Source organism: Myxine glutinosa, chromosome 2 (assembly GCF_964187855.1).
Source record: "Myxine glutinosa chromosome 2, kmMyxGlut1.1, whole genome shotgun sequence".
Lineage (NCBI taxonomy): Eukaryota > Metazoa > Chordata > Myxini > Myxiniformes > Myxinidae > Myxine > Myxine glutinosa.
In genome coordinates this window covers 56,551,901-56,571,907 of record NC_136262.1, presented here as the reverse complement: position 1 = coordinate 56,571,907, position 20,007 = coordinate 56,551,901, and the positions used below count along the sequence as shown (strand labels likewise).

Sequence of the window (20,007 nt, the reverse complement as noted above, 5' to 3'; positions counted from 1 at the left end):
AAATGAAAAAAACGAGGTGTGTGTGTGTGTGTGTGTGTGTGTGTGTGTGTGTGTGTGTGTGTGTGTGTGTGTGTGTGTGTGTGTGTGTGTGTGTGTGTGTGTGTGTCTAGGCAATTGTAAATGGTTTGGAACATTTAAGAATAAAAGATGTGAAACGTGATAACAAGTTCGTGTACATGCTGAACTTTACCCAAATCATAGCCAATGGAGGAGAGCTTTGGAGAACTTGTCAGGATGAAGCTGTGCAGGGTTCTCACTCCATAATGGTGCAAATACAGAGCAGAACCTTCTCTCCCTCACGCACAGAGACCAGACCTGAACAAGTGCTTTCCACCATTGCGTGGAGCGAGGGGACGTTATTGAACACGCATTCCTCAAGTAATCAGCCGCTCTCGCCTCTTCGGAGACCATCTCCACCTGTTCGCCCCTCTCTCTCTCCCATTTACACTTGGCCATTTCCAAGAGCTGTGGAGTGTCACTGTTACCCACAGATTGACAGCAATGAGGCACAGCAGGAGCAGGTTCTGCAGGAACATTTTCAACATATTTTGTGCTCTTCTCAGCTGTGATTGCTTCCATTGCTACGTAACAAGATTGGAGTTGTGTGACTTGTACATAGTACAAAGTTACTGATTCTAGAGTCTGTTGTTTTGAAGAGCACCTGCTCCTCAACAGGTAGATCTAGATTCTAGATCAATGGATTTAAGGAATACTCAGCCCTGATTAAGTATAATATTCCATTGTTCCTCCTCTTAAAGACAACCTGCGGATGCCTCTTCTCTCAAGGAAACAATTAATTGGATGGATGGGGTTATCTTAGCTTAGCTAATCCTCCTTCAGCCAATCACAATGTTCAGTAATTAATAATTCTCTTACAAGAAGACAAAGCATCAGCCATTGTCTCCAGATCCTAATGTAGCGTGGTGACGTTGTGCACTGACAGGAGGCTAATCCTCTTCTTCATGCGATATTGGTGCCAAATCATGTGGTGTGCGCATTGTGGTACCAAGTTGTTTGGCTGGATTGTGTTTCAGGTTTTCTGTGACATGGAAACAGATGGTGGGGGTTGGACGCGCATCCAGCACCGGGAAGATGGCAGCCTGGATTTCCATCGCACCTGGGACGAATACAAGCAGGTAATTCATGGGACTTTTGTGTTAGTAGGTTTTTTTCGATTAATTGGAAACAGAAGGAAAAATAGAGATGGACACAGTGAGATTATGTCGTTCACTACTGCGTCGCAAGGTTTCAGTGCGTGTTGAACCAGAACCACAGAGTAAAAACAAAATGGCGGCACGTCCGTGCCAGCGAACCGACGTCCTATACTTTACTTACGGGTGAGTCGGTCACACTCCTGTGTCAGATGGTCACACTCAGGGCCAATTTGGGGCCTGGAAGCTGTTTGCACTGGCAATGGAGAGCCAAGGAGCAAGTAGCGGGAAACCTGACGCGCCCGTTTTGTTTGTTATGCTCCGCGCGTTTGGCGAGACGAGGAGCTGCTCATTGGCGGCAGCTTAATGCCCAAGAAAATAATCCCAAATAAGGTGCAAGAGTCCTGGCCTTCTGTCGGCAAAGGCGATGGCGAAAGTGATGGCTCTGCTCAGCGGGGAGAGCGCAGCCCTCTCTGTACGGCCCTAGTGCACTTCCTGGTAAGATTTTATATACGTACCTACTCATTTAAGGCCTGCTCCTCATTACGCCCGCAATGTACTATTCTGGAATGAAGTGCAGGAAAAGGCCATTCAGTTCGAAAGGGCCTGCGCCATGTCATAATGCATACACAATACAGACATAAACTGCACTTTATTATTGTTATTATTACACACTTGACAATGAACACACCAGGGTGTCCCTCAGGGGCCCATGCAAGATGCCATTATTATTCTTGTCCACCTCACTTTTATGAACTAACCATATTTATTATGATGTTTATAACTTCCTCAGCTCATATGCTTCGCACGTTACCAACCTGTTGCGGAACCACCTGACGATGATGCGACGAGTTTGCGTTTTTTCTGCCATTCGTGAGATTTTGATGACTTTTTTTTCTTTTCTTCAATCAGATTTCATTGGATGCTTAAAGTTAAAACAGTTGCTTTCTTTTCCTTCGATGTGAAAGAAGGAGGGTAGCCATTTTGAAAATAAACAAAATGAACGCTGCACCGGGCGGTAAGTAATGAACTTTCCCCTTATGGGTCGCTCTGTTTGCTTTATTTTTCCTCGGCTGCATCGTAACTGAGCAACAGAAGTGTTGAACATTGATAATCATGGCGGTTTGTGTAAATTAGCATAATGGCGCAGCCGCTGGGAATGGCTGTAATATGGATCTCCTTCCACCCAAGCCTCTACACCCCCCCACCAATCTCTACAAAAACCCCTGCTCCAGCTGAATTGCGGCCTTGCCATGTTCCAATCCCAGGCCAGGTTTATGAGTATGTAATGTGGATGGACAAGCACTTGTTTAAGTTCAATGAGCTCATTTCCAGGCACTTTTCCAATGGGGAATAATTATAATTATGATTATAATTTCACCGCCTTGCGTCTCTAAGGTCAATTGAATCGCTGCGGACCATTGATTCTGGTCTTTGCTGTAAATACAGCCACTGCTGCTCTACATCTCAGTTTTCCTGCCTCAGCCCAAACCCAAGCTGTCCCTCGAACACTGCATGAGCTTAACCTCATCACCTGATGTGCCAGCCATAACTCCAGCCTTAACCTTCTGACACCTGCCATGACTCCTCCTTGGCAGGGCTTTGGAGAACCTAGTGGTGAGCACTGGCTCGGAAACGAACCCGTGCACCAGCTGAGCCGAGCGCGTCCTCAGCAGCTGCGCGTGGAGCTGAGCGACTGGGCCGGTGCACGTGCTTTCTCTCTGTACGACCGCTTCGGCCTGGCCAGCGAGCGACTCAACTACAGGTAGGCCTTGGTAGAAGCCTCCACAATACTCAACTATGGTAGGCCTTGGTAGAAGCCTCCACGATATATCTGCATGTTGTATTCCAATCATCACTATGCACTGGGAAGGAGCAAATCATGGACACATTTCACTTCCCTAGTTGTCACAGGCTTTCCACTGAATGGTCAATCCAATTTGATGTCACCGAGGATGTGTTAGGCCATGAAAATAGTTCATTCCAATTGTTTTTATTTCCCGTAGCCTTAATTTTATGTGTTGTCATACAGGATATAACTTCCATTGCAAGCTTGTATTTTAGTCTTGTTTTTGACTCGCAATGGCGAGCTTTGTGTGACCGTGTGTTTTGGTGACGTGTGACTAGCTTTGTCCTCATGTTTGGGGTTTTCTTTAAAATACTTTTTCTGTAAAAAGGTTTTTCTCCAGAGAAACAGAAAACATTGCTTTTAAAAAATCAAATAAAATGCATTGAGGCTTTGAGCCATGATGCTTGTGTTAATGTGTCTATTGTATGGCCATGCATTCCAACCTTGGGGTCAAAGTGCATTGCGGTGTTTGGAAAAGCTTAACACGTACTTTGGTGTACGGTTTAAAGTAAATGTGTTTAGCTTTCATATAATGCTTGGATTTCTTTGTTCTTTTTGACCTTTTATTTTTAGATAAATAGATGTTTCTCAACACGGACGCAGCAGTAGCACGCGTTGCTTATATAACCATTAGTTTTGGCCTTAGAAGGTGTATGGGTTATTTTGTATGACCTCAGGACCAAGGTGTATGTGTTATTTTGTATGACCTCAGGGCCAAGGTGTATGGGTTATTTTGTATGACCTCAGGGCCAAGATGTATGGGTTATTTTGTATGACCTCAGGGCCAAGGTGTATGTGTTATTTTGTATGACCCCAGGGCCAAGATGTATGGGTTATTTTGTATGACCTCAGGACCAAGGTGTATGGGTTCTTTTGTATGACCTCAGGGCCAAGGTGTATGGGTTATTTTGTATGACCTCAGGGCCAAGGTGTATGTGTTATTTTGTATGACCTCAGGGCCAAGGTGTATGGGTTATTTTGTATGACCTCAGGGCCAAGATGTATGGGTTATTTTGTATGACCTCAGGACCAAGGTGTATGGGTTCTTTTGTATGACCTCAGGGCCAAGGTGTATGGGTTATTTTGTATGACCTCAGGGCCGAGATGTATGGATTATTTTGTATGACCTCAGGGCCAAGATGTATGGGTTATTTTGTATGACCTCAGGGCCAAGGTGTATGGGTTATTTTGTATGACCTCAGGGCCAAGGTGTATGGGTTATTTTGTATGACCTCAGGGACAAGGTGTATGGGTTATTTTGTATAACCTCAGGGCCAAGGTGTATGGGTTATTTTGTATGACCTCAGGGCCAAGGTGTATGGGTTATTTTGTATGACCTCATGGTCATGGTGTATGGGTTATTTTGTATGACCTCAGGGCCAAGGTGTATGAGTTATTTTGTATGACCTCAGGGCCAAGGTGTATGGGTTATTTTGTACAACATCAGGGCCAGGGTGTATGGGTTCTTTTGTATGACCTCATGGTCATGGTGCATGGGTTATTTTGTATGACCTCAGGGCCAGGGTGTATGGGTTATTTTGTATAACCTCAGGGCCAGGGTGTATGGGTTCTTTTGTGTGACCTTGGGGCCAAGGTGTATGGGTTATTTTGTATGACCTCAGGGCCAAGGTGTATGGGTTCTTTTGTATGACCTGAGGGCCAAGGTGTATGGGTTATTTTGTATGACCTCAGGGCCAAGGTGTATGGATTATTTTGTATGACCTCAGGGCCAAGGTGTATGGGTTATTTTGTATGACCTCAGGGCCAGGGTGTATGGGTTATTTTGTATGACCTCAGGGCCAAGGTGTATGGGTTATTTTGTATGACCTCAGGGCCAGGGTGTATGGGTTATTTTGTATGACCTCAGGGCCAAGGTGTATGGGTTATTTTGTATGACCTCAGGGCCAAGGTGTATGGGTTATTTTGTATGACCTCAGGGCCAGGGTGTATGGGTTATTTTGTATGACCTCAGGGCCAGGGTGTATGGGTTATTTTGTATGACCTCAGGGCCAGGGTGTATGGGTTATTTTGTATGACCTCAGGGCCAAGGTTTATGGGTTGTTTTGTATGACCTCAGGGCCAAGGTGTATGGCTTATTTTGTATGACCTCATGGTCATGGTGTGTGGGATATTTTGTATGACATCATGGTCATGGTGTATGGGTTATTTTGTATGACATCATGGTCATGGTGTATGGGATATTTTGTATGACCTCATGGTCAAGGTGTATGGGTTATTTTGTTTGACATCAGGGCCAGGGTGTATGGGTTATTTTGTATGACCTGAGGGGCAAGGTGTATGGGTTATTTTGTATGACCTGAGGGCCAAAGTGTATGGGTTATTTTGTATGACCTCAGGGCCAAGGTGTTTGGGTTATTTTGTATGACCTCAGGGCCAAGGTGTATGGGTTATTTTGTATGACCTCAGGGCCAAGGTGTATGGGTTATTTTGTATGACCTCAGGGCCAGGGTGTATGGGTTATTTTGTATGACCTCAGGGCCAGGGTGTATGGGTTATTTTGTATGACCTCAGGGCCAAGGTGTATGGGTTATTTTGTGTGACCTCAGGGCCAAGGTGTATGGGTTGTTTTGTATGACCTCAGGGCCAAGGTGTATGGCTTATTTTGTATGACCTCATGGTCATGGTGTGTGGGATATTTTGTATGACATCATGGTCATGGTGTATGGGTTATTTTGTATGACCTCATGGTCATGGTGTATGGGATATTTTGTATGACCTCATGGTCATGGTGTATGGGTTATTTTGTTTGACATCAGGGCCAGGGTGTATGGGTTATTTTGTATGACCTGAGGGGCAAGGTGTATGGGTTATTTAGTATGACCTCAGGGCCAGGGTGTATGTGTTATTTTGTATGACCTCATGGTCATGCTGTATAAGATATTTTGTATGACCTCATGGTCATGGTGTATGGGATATTTTGTATAACCTCAGGGCCAAGGTGTATGGGTTATTTTGTATGACCTCAGGGCCAAGGTGTATGGGTTATTTTGTATGACCTCAGGGCCAAGGTGTATGGGTTATTTTGTATGACCTTGGGGCCAAGGTGGATGGGTTATTTTGTACGACCTGAGGGCCAAGGTGTATGGGTTATTTTGTATGACCTCAGGGCCAAGGTGTATGGATTATTTTGTATGACCTCAGGGCCAAGGTGTTTGGGTTATTTTGTATGACCTCAGGGCCAAGGTGTATGGGTTATTTTGTATGACCTCAGGGCCAAGGTGTATGGGTTATTTTGTATGACCTCGGGGCCAGGGTGTATGGGTTATTTTGTATGACCTCAGGGCCAAGGTGTATGGGTTATTTTGTATGACCTCAGGGCCAGGATGTATGGGTTATTTTGTATGACCTCAGGGCCAAGGTGTATGGGTTATTTTGTATGACCTCAGGGCCAAGGTGTATGGGTTATTTTGTATGACCTCAGGGCCAGGGTGTATGGGTTATTTTGTATGACCTCAGGGCCAGGGTGTATGGGTTATTTTGTATGACCTCAGGGCCAGGGTGTATGGGTTATTTTGTATGACCTCAGGGCCAAGGTGTATGGGTTGTTTTGTATGACCTCAGGGCCAAGGTGTATGGCTTATTTTGTATGACCTCATGGTCATGGTGTGTGGGATATTTTGTATGACATCATGGTCATCGTGTATGGGTTATTTTGTATGACCTCATGGTCATGGTGTATGGGATATTTTGTATGACCTCATGGTCAAGGTGTATGGGTTATTTTGTTTGACATCAGGGCCAGGGTGTATGGGTTATTTTGTATGACCTGAGGGGCAAGGTGTATGGGTTATTTTGTATGACCTGAGGGCCAAGGTGTATGGGTTATTTTGTATGACCTCAGGGCCAAGGTGTATGGGTTATTTTGTATGACCTCAGGGCCAAGGTGTATGGGTTATTTTGTATGACCTCAGGGCCAGGGTGTATGGGTTATTTTGTATGACCTCAGGGCCAAGGTGTATGGGTTATTTTGTATGACCTCAGGGTCAGTGTGTATGGCCTATTTTGTATGACCTCATGGTCATGGTGTGTGGGATATTTTGTATGACCTCATGGTCATGGTGTATGGGTTATTTTGTATGACCTCATGGTCATTGTGTATGGGATATTTTGTATGACCTCATGGTCAAGGTGTATGCGTTATTTTGTTTGACATCAGGGCCAGGGTGTATGGGTTATTTTGTATGACCTCATGGTCATGGTGTATGGGTTATTTAGTATGACCTCAGGGCCAGGGTGTATTTGTTATTTTGTATGACCTCAGGGCCAAGGTGTATGGGTTATTTAGTATGACCTCAGGGCCAGGGTGTATGTGTTATTTTGTATGACCTCATGGTCATGCTGTATAAGATATTTTGTATGACCTCATGGTCATGGTGTATGGGATATTTTGTATAACCTCAGGGCCAAGGTGTATGGGTTATTTTGTATGACCTCAGGGCCAAGGTGTATGTGTTATTTTGTATGACCTCAGGGCCAAGGTGTATGGGTTATTTTGTATGACCTTGGGGCCAAGGTGTATGGGTTATTTTGTACGACCTGAGGGCCAAGGTGTATGGGTTATTTTGTATGACCTCAGGGCCAAGGTGTATGGATTATTTTGTATGACCTCAGGGCCAAGGTGTTTGGGTTATTTTGTATGACCTCAGGGCCAAGGTGTATGGGTTATTTTGTATGACCTCAGGGCCAAGGTGTATGGGTTATTTTGTATGACCTCGGGGCCAGGGTGTATGAGTTATTTTGTATGACCTCAGGGCCAAGGTGTATGGGTTATTTTGTATGACCTCAGGGCCAGGATGTATGGGTTATTTTGTATGACCTCAGGGCCAAGGTGTATGGGTTATTTTGTATGACCTCAGGGCCAAGGTGTATGGGTTATTTTGTATGACCTCAGGGCCAAGGTGTTTGGGTTATTTTGTATGACCTCAGGGCCAAGGTGTATGGGTTATTTTGTATGACCTCAGGGCCAAGGTGTATGGGTTATTTTGTATGACCTCAGGGCCAGGGTGTATGGGTTATTTTGTATGACCTCAGGGCCAAGGTGTATGGGTTATTTTGTATGACCTCAGGGTCAGTGTGTATGGCCTATTTTGTATGACCTCATGGTCATGGTTTGTGGGATATTTTGTATGACCTCATGGTCATGGTGTATGGGTTATTTTGTATGACCTCATGGTCATGGTGTATGGGATATTTTGTATGACCTCATGGTCAAGGTGTATGCGTTATTTTGTATGACCTCAGGGCCAAGGTGTATGGGTTATTTAGTATGACCTCAGGGCCAGGGTGTATGTGTTATTTTGTTTGACCTCATGGTCATGCTGTATAAGATATTTTGTATGACCTCATGGTCATGGTGTATGGGATATTTTGTATAACCTCAGTGCCAAGGTGTATGGGTTATTTTGTATGACCTCAGGGCCAAGGTGTATGGGTTATTTTGTATGACCTCAGGGCCAAGGTGTATGGGTTATTTTGTATGACCTGAGGGCCAAGGTGTATGGGTTATTTTGTATGACCTCAGGGCCAAGGTGTATGGATTATTTTGTATGACCTCAGGGCCAAGGTGTTTGGGTTATTTTGTATGACCTCAGGGCCAAGGTGTATGGGTTATTTTGTATGACCTCAGGGCCAAGGTGTATGGGTTATTTTGTATGACCTGAGGGCCAAGGTGTATGGGTTATTTTGTATGACCTCAGGGCCAAGGTGTTTGGGTTATTTTGTATGACCTCAGGGCCAAGGTGTATGGGTTATTTTGTATGACCTCAGGGCCAAGGTGTATGGGTTATTTTGTATGACCTCAGGGCCAGGGTGTATGGGTTATTTTGTATGACCTCAGGGCCAAGTTGTATGGGTTATTTTGTATGACCTCAGGGCCAGGGTGTATGGGTTATTTTGTATGACCTCAGGGCCAAGGTGTATGGGTTATTTTGTATGACCTCAGGGCCAAGGTGTATGGGTTATTTTGTATGACCTCAGGGTCAGGGTGTATGGGTTATTTTGTATGACCTCAGGGCCAGGGTGTATGGGTTATTTTGTATGACCTCAGGGCCAGGGTGTATGGGTTATTTTGTATGACCTCAGGGCCAAGGTGTATGGGTTGTTTTGTATCACCTCAGGGCTAAGGTGTATGGCTTATTTTGTATGACCTCATGGTCATGGTGTGTGGGATATTTTGTATGACCTCATGGTCATGGTGTATGGGTTATTTTGTATGACCTCATGGTCATGGTGTATGGGATATTTTGTATGACCTCATGGTCAAGGTGTATGGGTTATTTTGTTTGACATCAGGGCCAGGGTGTATGGGTTATTTTGTATGACCTGAGGGGCAAGGTGTATGGGTTATTTTGTATGACCTGAGGGCCAAGGTGTATGGGTTATTTTGTATGACCTCAGGGCCAAGGTGTTTGGGTTATTTTGTATGACCTCAGGGCCAAGGTGTATGGGTTATTTTGTATGACCTCAGGGCCAAGGTGTATGGGTTATTTTGTTTGACCTCAGGGCCAGGGTGTATGGGTTATTTTGTATGACCTCAGGGCCAAGGTGTATGGGTTATTTTGTATGACCTCAGGGTCAGTGTGTATGGCCTATTTTGTATGACCTCATGGTCATGGTGTGTGGGATATTTTGTATGACCTCATGGTCATGGTGTATGGGTTATTTTGTATGACCTCATGGTCATGGTGTATGGGATATTTTGTATGACCTCATGGTCAAGGTGTATGCGTTATTTTGTTTGACATCAGGGCCAGGGTGTATGGGTTATTTTGTATGACCTCATGGTCATGGTGTATGGGTTATTTTGTATGACCTCAGGGCCAGGGTGTATGGGTTATTTTGTATGACCTCAGGGCCAAGGTGTATGGGTTATTTAGTATGACCTCAGGGCCAGGGTGTATGTGTTATTTTGTATGACCTCATGGTCATGCTGTATAAGATATTTTGTATGACCTCATGGTCATGGTGTATGGGATATTTTGTATAACCTCAGGGCCAAGGTGTATGGGTTATTTTGTATGACCTCAGGGCCAAGGTGTATGGGTTATTTTGTATGACCTCAGGGCCAAGGTGTATGGGTTATTTTGCATGACCTTAGGGCCAAGGTGTATAGGTTCGTTTTGGAGATCATACATTTTGGGCCTTCGGCCCTAGTGCCAGCTGTATAGGTTATCTTGTATGAACTTAGAGCTGGAGTGTAGATGTTGTTTAATATGTTATAACCATGCTTTATAGCCTCAGGTCCAGGGTATGGACTATTGAGGTTATTTTACATGACTGACCATGTCTTTTGGCCTCAGGCTAAGGTTAATGTGTGCTGCTTTGAAAAGCTTGCCACAGGTTGCTTTACCTTTTCCACCTTTTTCACATCAAAATGTTTCTCAATCGAGAATACATATCCAAGACTTCTGCTGAATATTCAGGCTCATATATTTACTCTTAGGGATTGTTTTCTTTGGTACAGGCATCAGGATATAGTGACAAGTAGCAGGGAAGTAGTTGTATAACCTGCAGGCTTGCTCAAATCCCTCACTCTGAGGCTGTTTGTCCTCTTTCTGAAGAGATCACACTCATGACTGTGTTCACATAATCCTAACACGGGAAAATACTTCCTCACCAGGTATATCCAGTGATATGTTTTTAAAATAGAGCATGAATGTGTCTTGGACATTTTTGAGTATCTGTTTCTGAGAATTTTTGATCGCTCTACTTGTGACTTCGTTTCTTTCCAACCATTCCCTTCTTCCAACAGTCAGCAACATTTTACAACAACCCCGTTCTGAGAAAGTGACACCTGCAAAATACGTTTGTTTTGGACGTTTCGAGCAGCAAAGATTATGTTCACAAATGCTTTTAAAAAACGTTTTTCACGGCATGGGAATAAAAACCATTCTCAGCCGCTAAATAGACTTGTCAATCAAGTCATTCAGCTGCTATTTGGAAGGAAGGAATCCGTAATGTTAATATTGGCTTCTGCAGGGAAGCTTGAGAGTGTTTTGCTCTTACTCCCTTTTCATTGTCACGATTAGAGCACCCAAGTGTATAGCCCTGTGTATAATCCGCTGACCAATTCATCCTCGAAAGCCTGCGATATATACGCGTCATGCCAATCCTTAATCCATGCCCGGACTTTATGAGTACCCACTATGCTGTTGGTGCTACACTGAAATGCTGACAAGTGATCCGTTGCAGTCAGGGAACCGCTCCCTAAGTATCACTCAACATATCCCCATGGATCAGGGAGACGGTAACGACCGCAGGCAAGCAATTATGTGGACCATGAAACAGGAATTTGGAACTTAATAGGGGTACTGACCCCTATTAAATGGGGGCACACAATGTCCTACTGGCACACAATGTCCTACTGCGTTGAGGGATCTGAAAAGAGTAGGCGAGCTATTGCTGGCACCCTGGCCAATATTCCATAATTGCCGCTCTGACCTACAGGGGGCACTGCATCAGTGACACTGATGTTCCCCCAGCAAAAAATGACGATACCTGCAGCTATGTGCGGCATAGGAAAGACTAGAATGGCATTCGGTAGAGCGCATACCTCCGCCAGGCTAAACCATTTATGTTTTGTATCCCACTGATAGACCAGATCTGGATCTGGACCTGACCCAAGATCATAACGGAATGTTCTTATCACCGAACCAACTCATCCACCTTGTTTCGTCTGAATCTCGTCCACAACCTTTTGAGATATCGTGCTTTGTATCGTTTTTGGCCCCGTTTGTCAATGGTGAAAGAGTTATTTATATTTAAAAAAAAAATTAAATTATCTTATCCGGATCCAGATCTTCACCAAAATAGAACTAATTCTTCCCTGTCACGCACCCAAGTTGTCCACCAAGTTTTGTCTGAATCTGTCCATAACATTTTGAGATATCATGCTACATATCGGATTTTTTGCCCTATCTCTCAATGGTGAAGAATCATTTATAAAAAAATATTTTAATTCTCATATCCGGATCCAGATCTTCACCAAAATCTAACTAATTCTTCCCTGTCACGCACCCAAGTTGTCCACCAAGTTTAGTCTGAATCCGTCCATAACATTTTGGGATATTGTGCTATATATTGTTTTGAGCTCCATCTCTCAATAGTGAAGAATCATTTATAAAAAACTTTTAATTCTCCTATCCGGATCTTTACCAAAATCGAACTAAATATCATTAATATAACAAAACTCACGGCTCGAATTCTTCCCTGTCACGCACCCAAGTTGTCCACCAAGTTTGTCTGAATCCGTCCATAACATTTCGAGATATCGTGCTATATATTGTATTTGGCCCCATCTCTCAATAGTGAAGAATCATTTATAAAAATATTTTATAATTCTCCTATCCGGATCTTTACCAAAATCAAACGAATTCTTCCTTGTCACGCACCCAACTTGTCCACCAAGTTTTGTCTGAATCTGTCCATAACATTTTGAGATATCGTGCTACATTTAGGATTTTTTGCCCTATCTCTCAATGGTGAAGAATCATTTATAAAAAAATATTTTAATTCTCATATCCAGATATTTACCAAAATCTAATTAATTCTTCCCTGTCACGCACCCAAGTTGTCCACCAAGTTTTGTCTGAATCCGTCGATAACATTTCGAGATATCGTGCTATATATTTTATTTGGCCACATCTCTCAATAGTGAAGAATCATTTATAAAAAAATATTTTAATTCTCATATCCGGATATTTACCAAAATCTAACTAATTCTTCCCTGTCACGCACCCAAGTTGTCCACCAAGTTTTGTCTGAATCCGTCGATAACATTTCGAGATATCGTGCTATATATTGTATTTGGCCCCATCTCTCAATAGTGAAGAATCATTTATAAAAATATTTTTAAATTCTCCTATCCGGATCTTTACCAAAATCAAACGAATTCTTCCTTGTCACGCACCCAACTTGTCCACCAAGTTTTGTCTGAATCTGTCCATAACATTTTGAGATATCATGCTACATTTCGGATTTTTTGCCCTATCTCTCAATGGTGAAGAATCATTTATAAAAAAATATTTTAATTCTCATATCCGGATATTTACCAAAATCTAATTAATTCTTCCCTGTCACGCACCCAAGTTGTCCACCAAGTTTTGTCTGAATCCGTCGATAACATTTCGAGATATCGTGCTATATATTGTATTTGGCCCCATCTCTCAATAGTGAAGAATCATTTATAAAAAAATATTTTAATTCTCATATCCGGATATTTACCAAAATCTAACTAATTCTTCCCTGTCACGCACCCAAGTTGTCCACCAAGTTTTGTCTGAATCCGTCGATAACATTTCGAGATATCGTGCTATATATTGTATTTGGCCCCATCTCTCAATAGTGAAGAATCATTTATAAAAATATTTTTAAATTCTCCTATCCGGATCTTTACCAAAATCGAAGTAATTCTTCCCTGTCACACCCCCAACCTGCTCACCAAGTTTTGTCCACATCCATCCATAACGTTTTGTGATATCCTGCTCACAAACAAACAGACAAACGTTAAGGCTCACAAGCCAAATGCGAGCAAAGGCAACAGTCTGCTACGTGTCCCCTTTGGCATATCCTATGATGCAACACCCAACCTGCAATAACACCAGCATGGTGTTTTAAAGTGAAGTCCAACCACATTAGGAAATGAAACCCAAACTGCAGACGATTTGTAAGTGACGATTCCAGCCGTGAGTTTTTCTGTCAGTCTTCACACACTCAGCTAGTATAGCACATATCACATACCAAGCACATATCAAGGGAGCTCACACAAAGTTTAATGTAATCCTTTAAATTAATTTGCATTTAAAACTTTCCAGTGGAATTGTTTTATGTATTTATTTTAAGCAGGACTGCCACATGTTTGATCACCGCCCCCTAAACAAATGCTATTTGTTTCACGTTCATCGCATCCTCGGTTTCTAGTGACACAGCGGACATCGCACAAATACAAATAACCGAGGAGGGAATTTACTCACACCTAAAAAAAAAAATCAAATGAAAAGCCTTCTGGGTTTTCTCAGGCCTAACAATCTGCATGCACTGTGTGAGCAGGTTGGGTGGTGCCTCCAGGCATGCTCGTCTGAGCTAAGCGGTTGTGTCGTTCAGCAGGGCTCTACAGACTACATCGTTTTTCCTCCCCATCAAGAGCACAGTCAAGGTAGTGGATAACACAACCATATAAATGCTCACGTCAAACTCGTTTGATCCAGTGGCGTGTGTCCTACGGGCAGTCTGACAGGGTATTACAGTTGCGGGAGGTACCTATGCACTCACCTTTAAGTTGCCTAGTCATGGTTCTATTCTTCACCTTCACCTGACTATAAAATGTCGGATTTGTGCTCGGCAGGCAGGGTATTAGAGTTGCAGGAGGTACCTATGCACTCACCTTTAAGTTGCCTAGTCAGGGTTCCATTCTTCACCTTCACCTGACTCTAAAATGTCGTTTTTGCGCTGCGCAGGCAGGGTATTACAGTTGCAGGAGGTACCTATGCACTCACCTTTAAGTTGCCTAGTCAAGGTTCCATTCTTCACCTTCACCTGACTCTAAAATGTCGTTTTTGCGCTGCGAAGGCAGGGTATTAGAGTTGCAGGAGGTACCTATGCACTCACCTTTAAGTTGCCTAGTCAGGGTTCCATTCTTCACCTTCACCTGACTCTAAAATGTCGTTTTTGCGCTGCGAAGGCAGGGTATTACAGTTGCAGGAGGTACCTTATGCACTCACCTTTAAGTTGCCTAGTCAGGGTTCCATTCTCCCCCTCACCTGACTATAAAATGTCGGATTTGTGCTTAGAAGACAGGGTATTAGAGTTGCAGGAGGTACCTATGCACTCACCTTTAAGTTGCCTAGTCAGGGTTCCATTCTTCACCTTCACCTGACTCTAAAATGTCGTTTTTGCGCTGCGAAGGCAGGGTATTACAGTTGCAGGAGGTACCTTATGCACTCACCTTTAAGTTGCCTAGTCATGGTTCTATTCTTCACCTTCACCTGACTATAAAATGTCGGATTTGTGCTCGGCAGGCAGGGTATTAGAGTTGCAGGAGGTACCTATGCACTCACCTTTAAGTTGCCTAGTCAGGGTTCCATTCTTCACCTTCACCTGACTAAAATGTCGTTTTTGCGGTGCGAAGGCAGGGTATTAGAGTTGCAGGAGGTACCTATGCACTCACCTTTAAGTTGCCTAGTCAGGGTTCCATTCTCCCCCTCACCTGACTATAAAATGTCGGATTTGTGCTTTGAAGACAGGGTATTACATCACGAGGTGCGCCGTCCTTCCGCCGGACAGTAATCCAGGTGTCTGCTCGCATTATTAGTGGGTGGAATTGAAGATTGCATCGCGGCTTTTGCGCAAAATAGACGAGATATCCTTGGATCGAAGGAAGAAATGAGAAATTCCTGCCCAAGTCACTTTCAGTGGAATGTTAGACGTGACCGGCTGGTTTGTGAACGACTTGGCCCAAAACCTTTCCCTAGGCGACACCACAAACAGGAAGACCACTCCTTTTTCCATCTTCAGATGAATATGGCTGCCGAAGCAGTTTCTTGGCACAATCCTGGATGAGTCGCCGCTCCGACACAGGTACTCCAGGGGCTCATTCATCCCAGTAAGCTGGTACTCATTTTGCCAACCTTGAAAAGATGACAGGGGCTCCAACTCAAGTCCATAACATCTTAAGCCAGCCACCTTAACCGTTGAGCCACCACCAGGCTAACACTACAATCAGGTGCCAATAAATGAGGTCGTAAAGTAGTAGTAGTAGTAGTAGTAGTCCTAATAGTACTATTGTGTTCTATGAACGCGGAAATCAACTTATGATACATTTATTACATTACTTTTTATTTTTGGAACCAACACAAGTTAACAACATAAGTTGTTATGCTGTTATCTGAGCCCCGTCCAAATGCATATATATATATACACACACACGAGAGTGGTTGAGTGAAATGCTCCCTGGTTCCCAAATGCATATGGGAACATTCTTTATTACTTCCGCCACCAAAGGTAGGATATCTCAAAAGGTTATGGACGTATTCGGAAGAAACTTGGTGGATGAGTTGGGTAGGTGACGAGAACAAGGTGATTCGATTTTAGTTCTGGTCTGGATCCAGATCCGGCCTATCAGAGGGATACAAAACCTGAACTGTTCAACATGGCGGAGGTACGGTGCTTTACCGAGCGGCATTCTTGTTTTCCGCATATTTTTCCTGACAAGTTTGTTTCATCGAAGTTTCAACCTAGTTAATCTGTCCAGAACCATTGATTCGTATCTAGTACTGAGTGAGTCTGTATGAAAAGGGCACACTTGTTTAGAAGCAGGGCCTGCTGAGTACATGTCTCACTACCTGAGTATGTGTCTCACTACCTGAGAGTGAGGCTTGCTACCTAAGTGTGTGGTTTACTATCTGAAGGTGTGGCTCACTACCTTAGGGTGTGGCTTGCTACCTAAGTGTGTGGTTCACTATCTGAAGGTGTGGCTTACTACCTTAGGGTGTGGCTCACTGTCTGTGGGTGTGGTTCACTACCTGTGAATGTGGATCACTACCTGAGAGTGTGGCTATCTGAGTGTGCGGCTAACTACCTGTGAATGTGGATCACTACCTGAGGGCATGGATTACTATCTGAGGGTGTGGCTAATTACCTGAGGGTGTGGCTATCTGAGGGTGCGGCTAACTACCTGTGAATGTGGATCACTACCTGTGGGCATGGGTCACTATCTGAGGGTGCGGCTAATTACCTGAGGGTGTGGTATCTGAGGGTGCGGTTAGCTACCTGTGAATGTGGATCACTACCTGAGGGCATGGGTCACTATCTGAGGGTGTGGCTAACTACCTGAGGGCGTGGTTCACTATCTGAGGGTGTGGTTCACTACCTGTGAATGTGGATTACTACCTGAGGGCATGGGACACTATCTGAGGGTGCGGCGAACTACCTGAGGGCGTGGCTCACTATATGAGGGTGCGGTTCACTACCTGTGAATGTGGATTACTACCTGAGGGCATGGGTCACTATCTGAGGGTGCGGCTAACTACCTGAGGGTGTGGCTATCTGAGGGTGTGGCTAACTACCTGAGGGCATGGGTCACTATCTGAGGATGCGACTAACTACCTGAGGGTGTGGCTATTTGAGGGTGTGGTTCACTACCTGTGGGTATGGTTCACTACCTAAGGGTGTGACTCACTATCTTTGGGTGCAGTTCACTACCTGAGGGTGTGGTTTACTATCCGAGTGTGCAGCTAACTACCTGAGGATGTTGCTCACTATCTGAAGGTGCAGCTAACTGCCTGAGGGTGTGGCTATCTGAGGGTGCGGTTCACTACCTGTGGGTGTGGCTGACTACCTGAAGGTGTGACACCATCTGAGGGTGCGGTCTGTTCCAATTACCTTGGCAAAAGGAACAGACACACCTTCTCATAATGGCAAACAGATTCGTTACCTGCCTTCTGGCCAGTACTAAATATTTTCTTCTGAATGCCAAAATCTTTTAACGGATCAAATTCTGGGAATTGTTCTGGAATAGTTCCTATGGATTATCTGTGTGACCACAGCTTTAGACACACACACAAAGAAGAGTTTGAATTGAATTTCTAAACTGTCATTTGTTACAGAGATCTAGCAGAGGGGACTCCTTTGTGAAACTACACATTTCATAAGGGACGTGAAGCCGGCTATCTTGTCTACAAAGTGAATGTTAAAAGTGTCGTGGTATCCTTTGCCAGAGTAGGCTGGCTTTGTGCTAATAATCCAATCAATGTCTAAATTATTTGGAAGGGTGGAATGTAGAGCTTGTAAATTTCCTTAGACTCTTGCGTTGCCTCATTCATCTTGCCCTGTTTAGAATTTCTTGTCTATAACAGCTGCAGCAGCTCCACCGGGTGCCATATGTGAGCCTCCTACATGAGATCACACCACATTGCTTAGCATATATCCTTTCATTACTATGCCACAAATTGTGCAGGTCTCCTTGTATATTCAGCACCTGGTTCCAGTTTTGGACCTATTATGAGGGATGCAGCTATGCCACAGGTGTAGTGACCCCTCCTTTCTCTCCCCAAAAGACCATTGCAGGAATTTAGAATTTAGCCACGGTAGTGGAACACGATGGTCTAATTTTCTTTTTGAAAGGTACCATGGGACCTTTAACGTCCACCAGTAGTTGCTAACAGAAGAGACACCCGGCTTAATGTTCCCTCCGAAGGATGGAATACTCAGAGCTGCAACTCCCTGTATGGGAGCGCCATGGTGATAGGTTTATAACAAGGTACTTAATGGAAATCAGACTAGAGAAATCACAGGTGAGTGCACGTCATCGGAGCTACCCTGTCACTCTCATGGTGTGCAATGATTTCATTACCTTGAGCAATCTCAGAACCTGAACTTTAACAACATTGTTTCACTTTCCTCCGATGACATCAACACGTTAATCAAACGTTCCTTGCACAGTTATACCGATGCTTAGGAACACGTCATGCGGAATGACTTTTGTTCTTGAATCTTGCTCTTTGTATCTGTTCCACACCCATTTCGCAGGCTCATGATTAAAGGCTTCGGTGGAACAGCTGGTCGGTTTAGTAGTCTTGGACAAAGCGGTCTAGATTTCAGCACACTGGACTCAGACCATGACAACTGTGCATGCCGATGTTCTCTCATGGCCACCGGAGGTGAGGTTATGGCTCTCACTTCAACAGTTTTTCAATTAAATGTTATATATATATATATATATATATACACACACACACGAGAGTGGTTGAGTGAAATGCTCCCTGGTTCCCAAATGCATATATAATCTCCGATGCACTTCTGCATATACTTGCACACACATACGTATGCATACATATATGTATGCTTACATCTGGGGTCTGCCTAGCAGGCATGTAAGACATCGGCCTTTATAAAGCTCGCAGTGTTAAGTGTGGAAAATTTCTGACGAGATTTCGGCTGGCTCAATAGCGCAGTGGGCTGTCACCGCAAAAGTGATGGGGGCCCTTGGTTCGAGTCCCATGTTGTCAGAGTTTTTCACACTTAGCCCCACGCAGGAATTTAATTCCTGTTTATAAAAAATATATATACATACACACGCGAGAGTGGTTTGAGTGAAATGCTCCCTGGTTCCCAAAACGAATGGGCAGTTCTTCAGCAGGATCTTGCTCATCATTGCGGCAGTCCTCCATAACATGTGTGATCACTCCATCGATGCTTGTAGATGGCCTGTCAGCAGGCTGTTTATTTCGGCCTGATTTAAACCACTCGCCATAAGAGGGCACTTGCATTCCCGCTGCTTATGGCAGAGGCAAGCGAGCACAGGCAAGGGAGATCATACTTGCTCTTTAGGACCGAATAGACCCAGCAGTGCTGTATATGAAAAAGCGAAAAACTTCTGAGCCCCGTCCAATGGTCAAAGGACAATTGGGTGGAGGGACCTTCAGGTTGCTTCACGTTGGCATGACGGCAATATCGATAAAGGTTAAATAAAGAAACTTAATAAATAATGAAAAATGTAGTATTACAACCGCAAAAGTGGTTTGTACTTGAAGATGAATGGCAATGAGAAGATTGTCGACCTCTGAGCAAACAGAACTGATGACCTGAGGACAATCAAACCATAGTAATGGAAGTAGATGGGAAGTGACCTGCGATATTAAACCAGTGGATGTTACGCTGGAATCCACAACATATTATTTTAAATGTATCAAAAAGTTACTTTGCTTTATTTACCAACAGATGAAAAATGCATTATGTCAGGTGCTTTTCATAATATTCATCATTTCTTAAAACCACATGAGTTGAACACTTTCGTATCGTGCTCACTCATTCCTGTCTTGATGAATCCCTAATCAAACCATGGCCGCAAGGTGTACGTTTTGCACGTCGTGGCATCCTAGCCGAAATATGTTGCCGATCTGCAATGAGTTTCGGGGGAAATGTAACCTTCTCCTTGGTCCAGAGCACCTTTTCGCTGTGACTCCACAGTCGGCCGCCATTTTGTTTTGAGTA

General features: G+C 44.0%; 1 protein-coding gene across 1 annotated transcript in view; it reads left to right on the top strand.

Moving 5' to 3' along the window:
* LOC137422373 (angiopoietin-2) overlaps positions 1–20,007 on the top strand; it is a 256,544-nt gene that overhangs the window by 223,821 nt on the left and 12,716 nt on the right. The window contains exons 7-9 of the mRNA XM_068109125.2: positions 1,035–1,136; positions 2,750–2,916; positions 18,544–18,674. Coding sequence (XP_067965226.1) covers positions 1,035–1,136; positions 2,750–2,916; positions 18,544–18,674 — 400 coding nt within the window. The remainder of the gene's footprint in view (positions 1–1,034; positions 1,137–2,749; positions 2,917–18,543; positions 18,675–20,007) is intronic.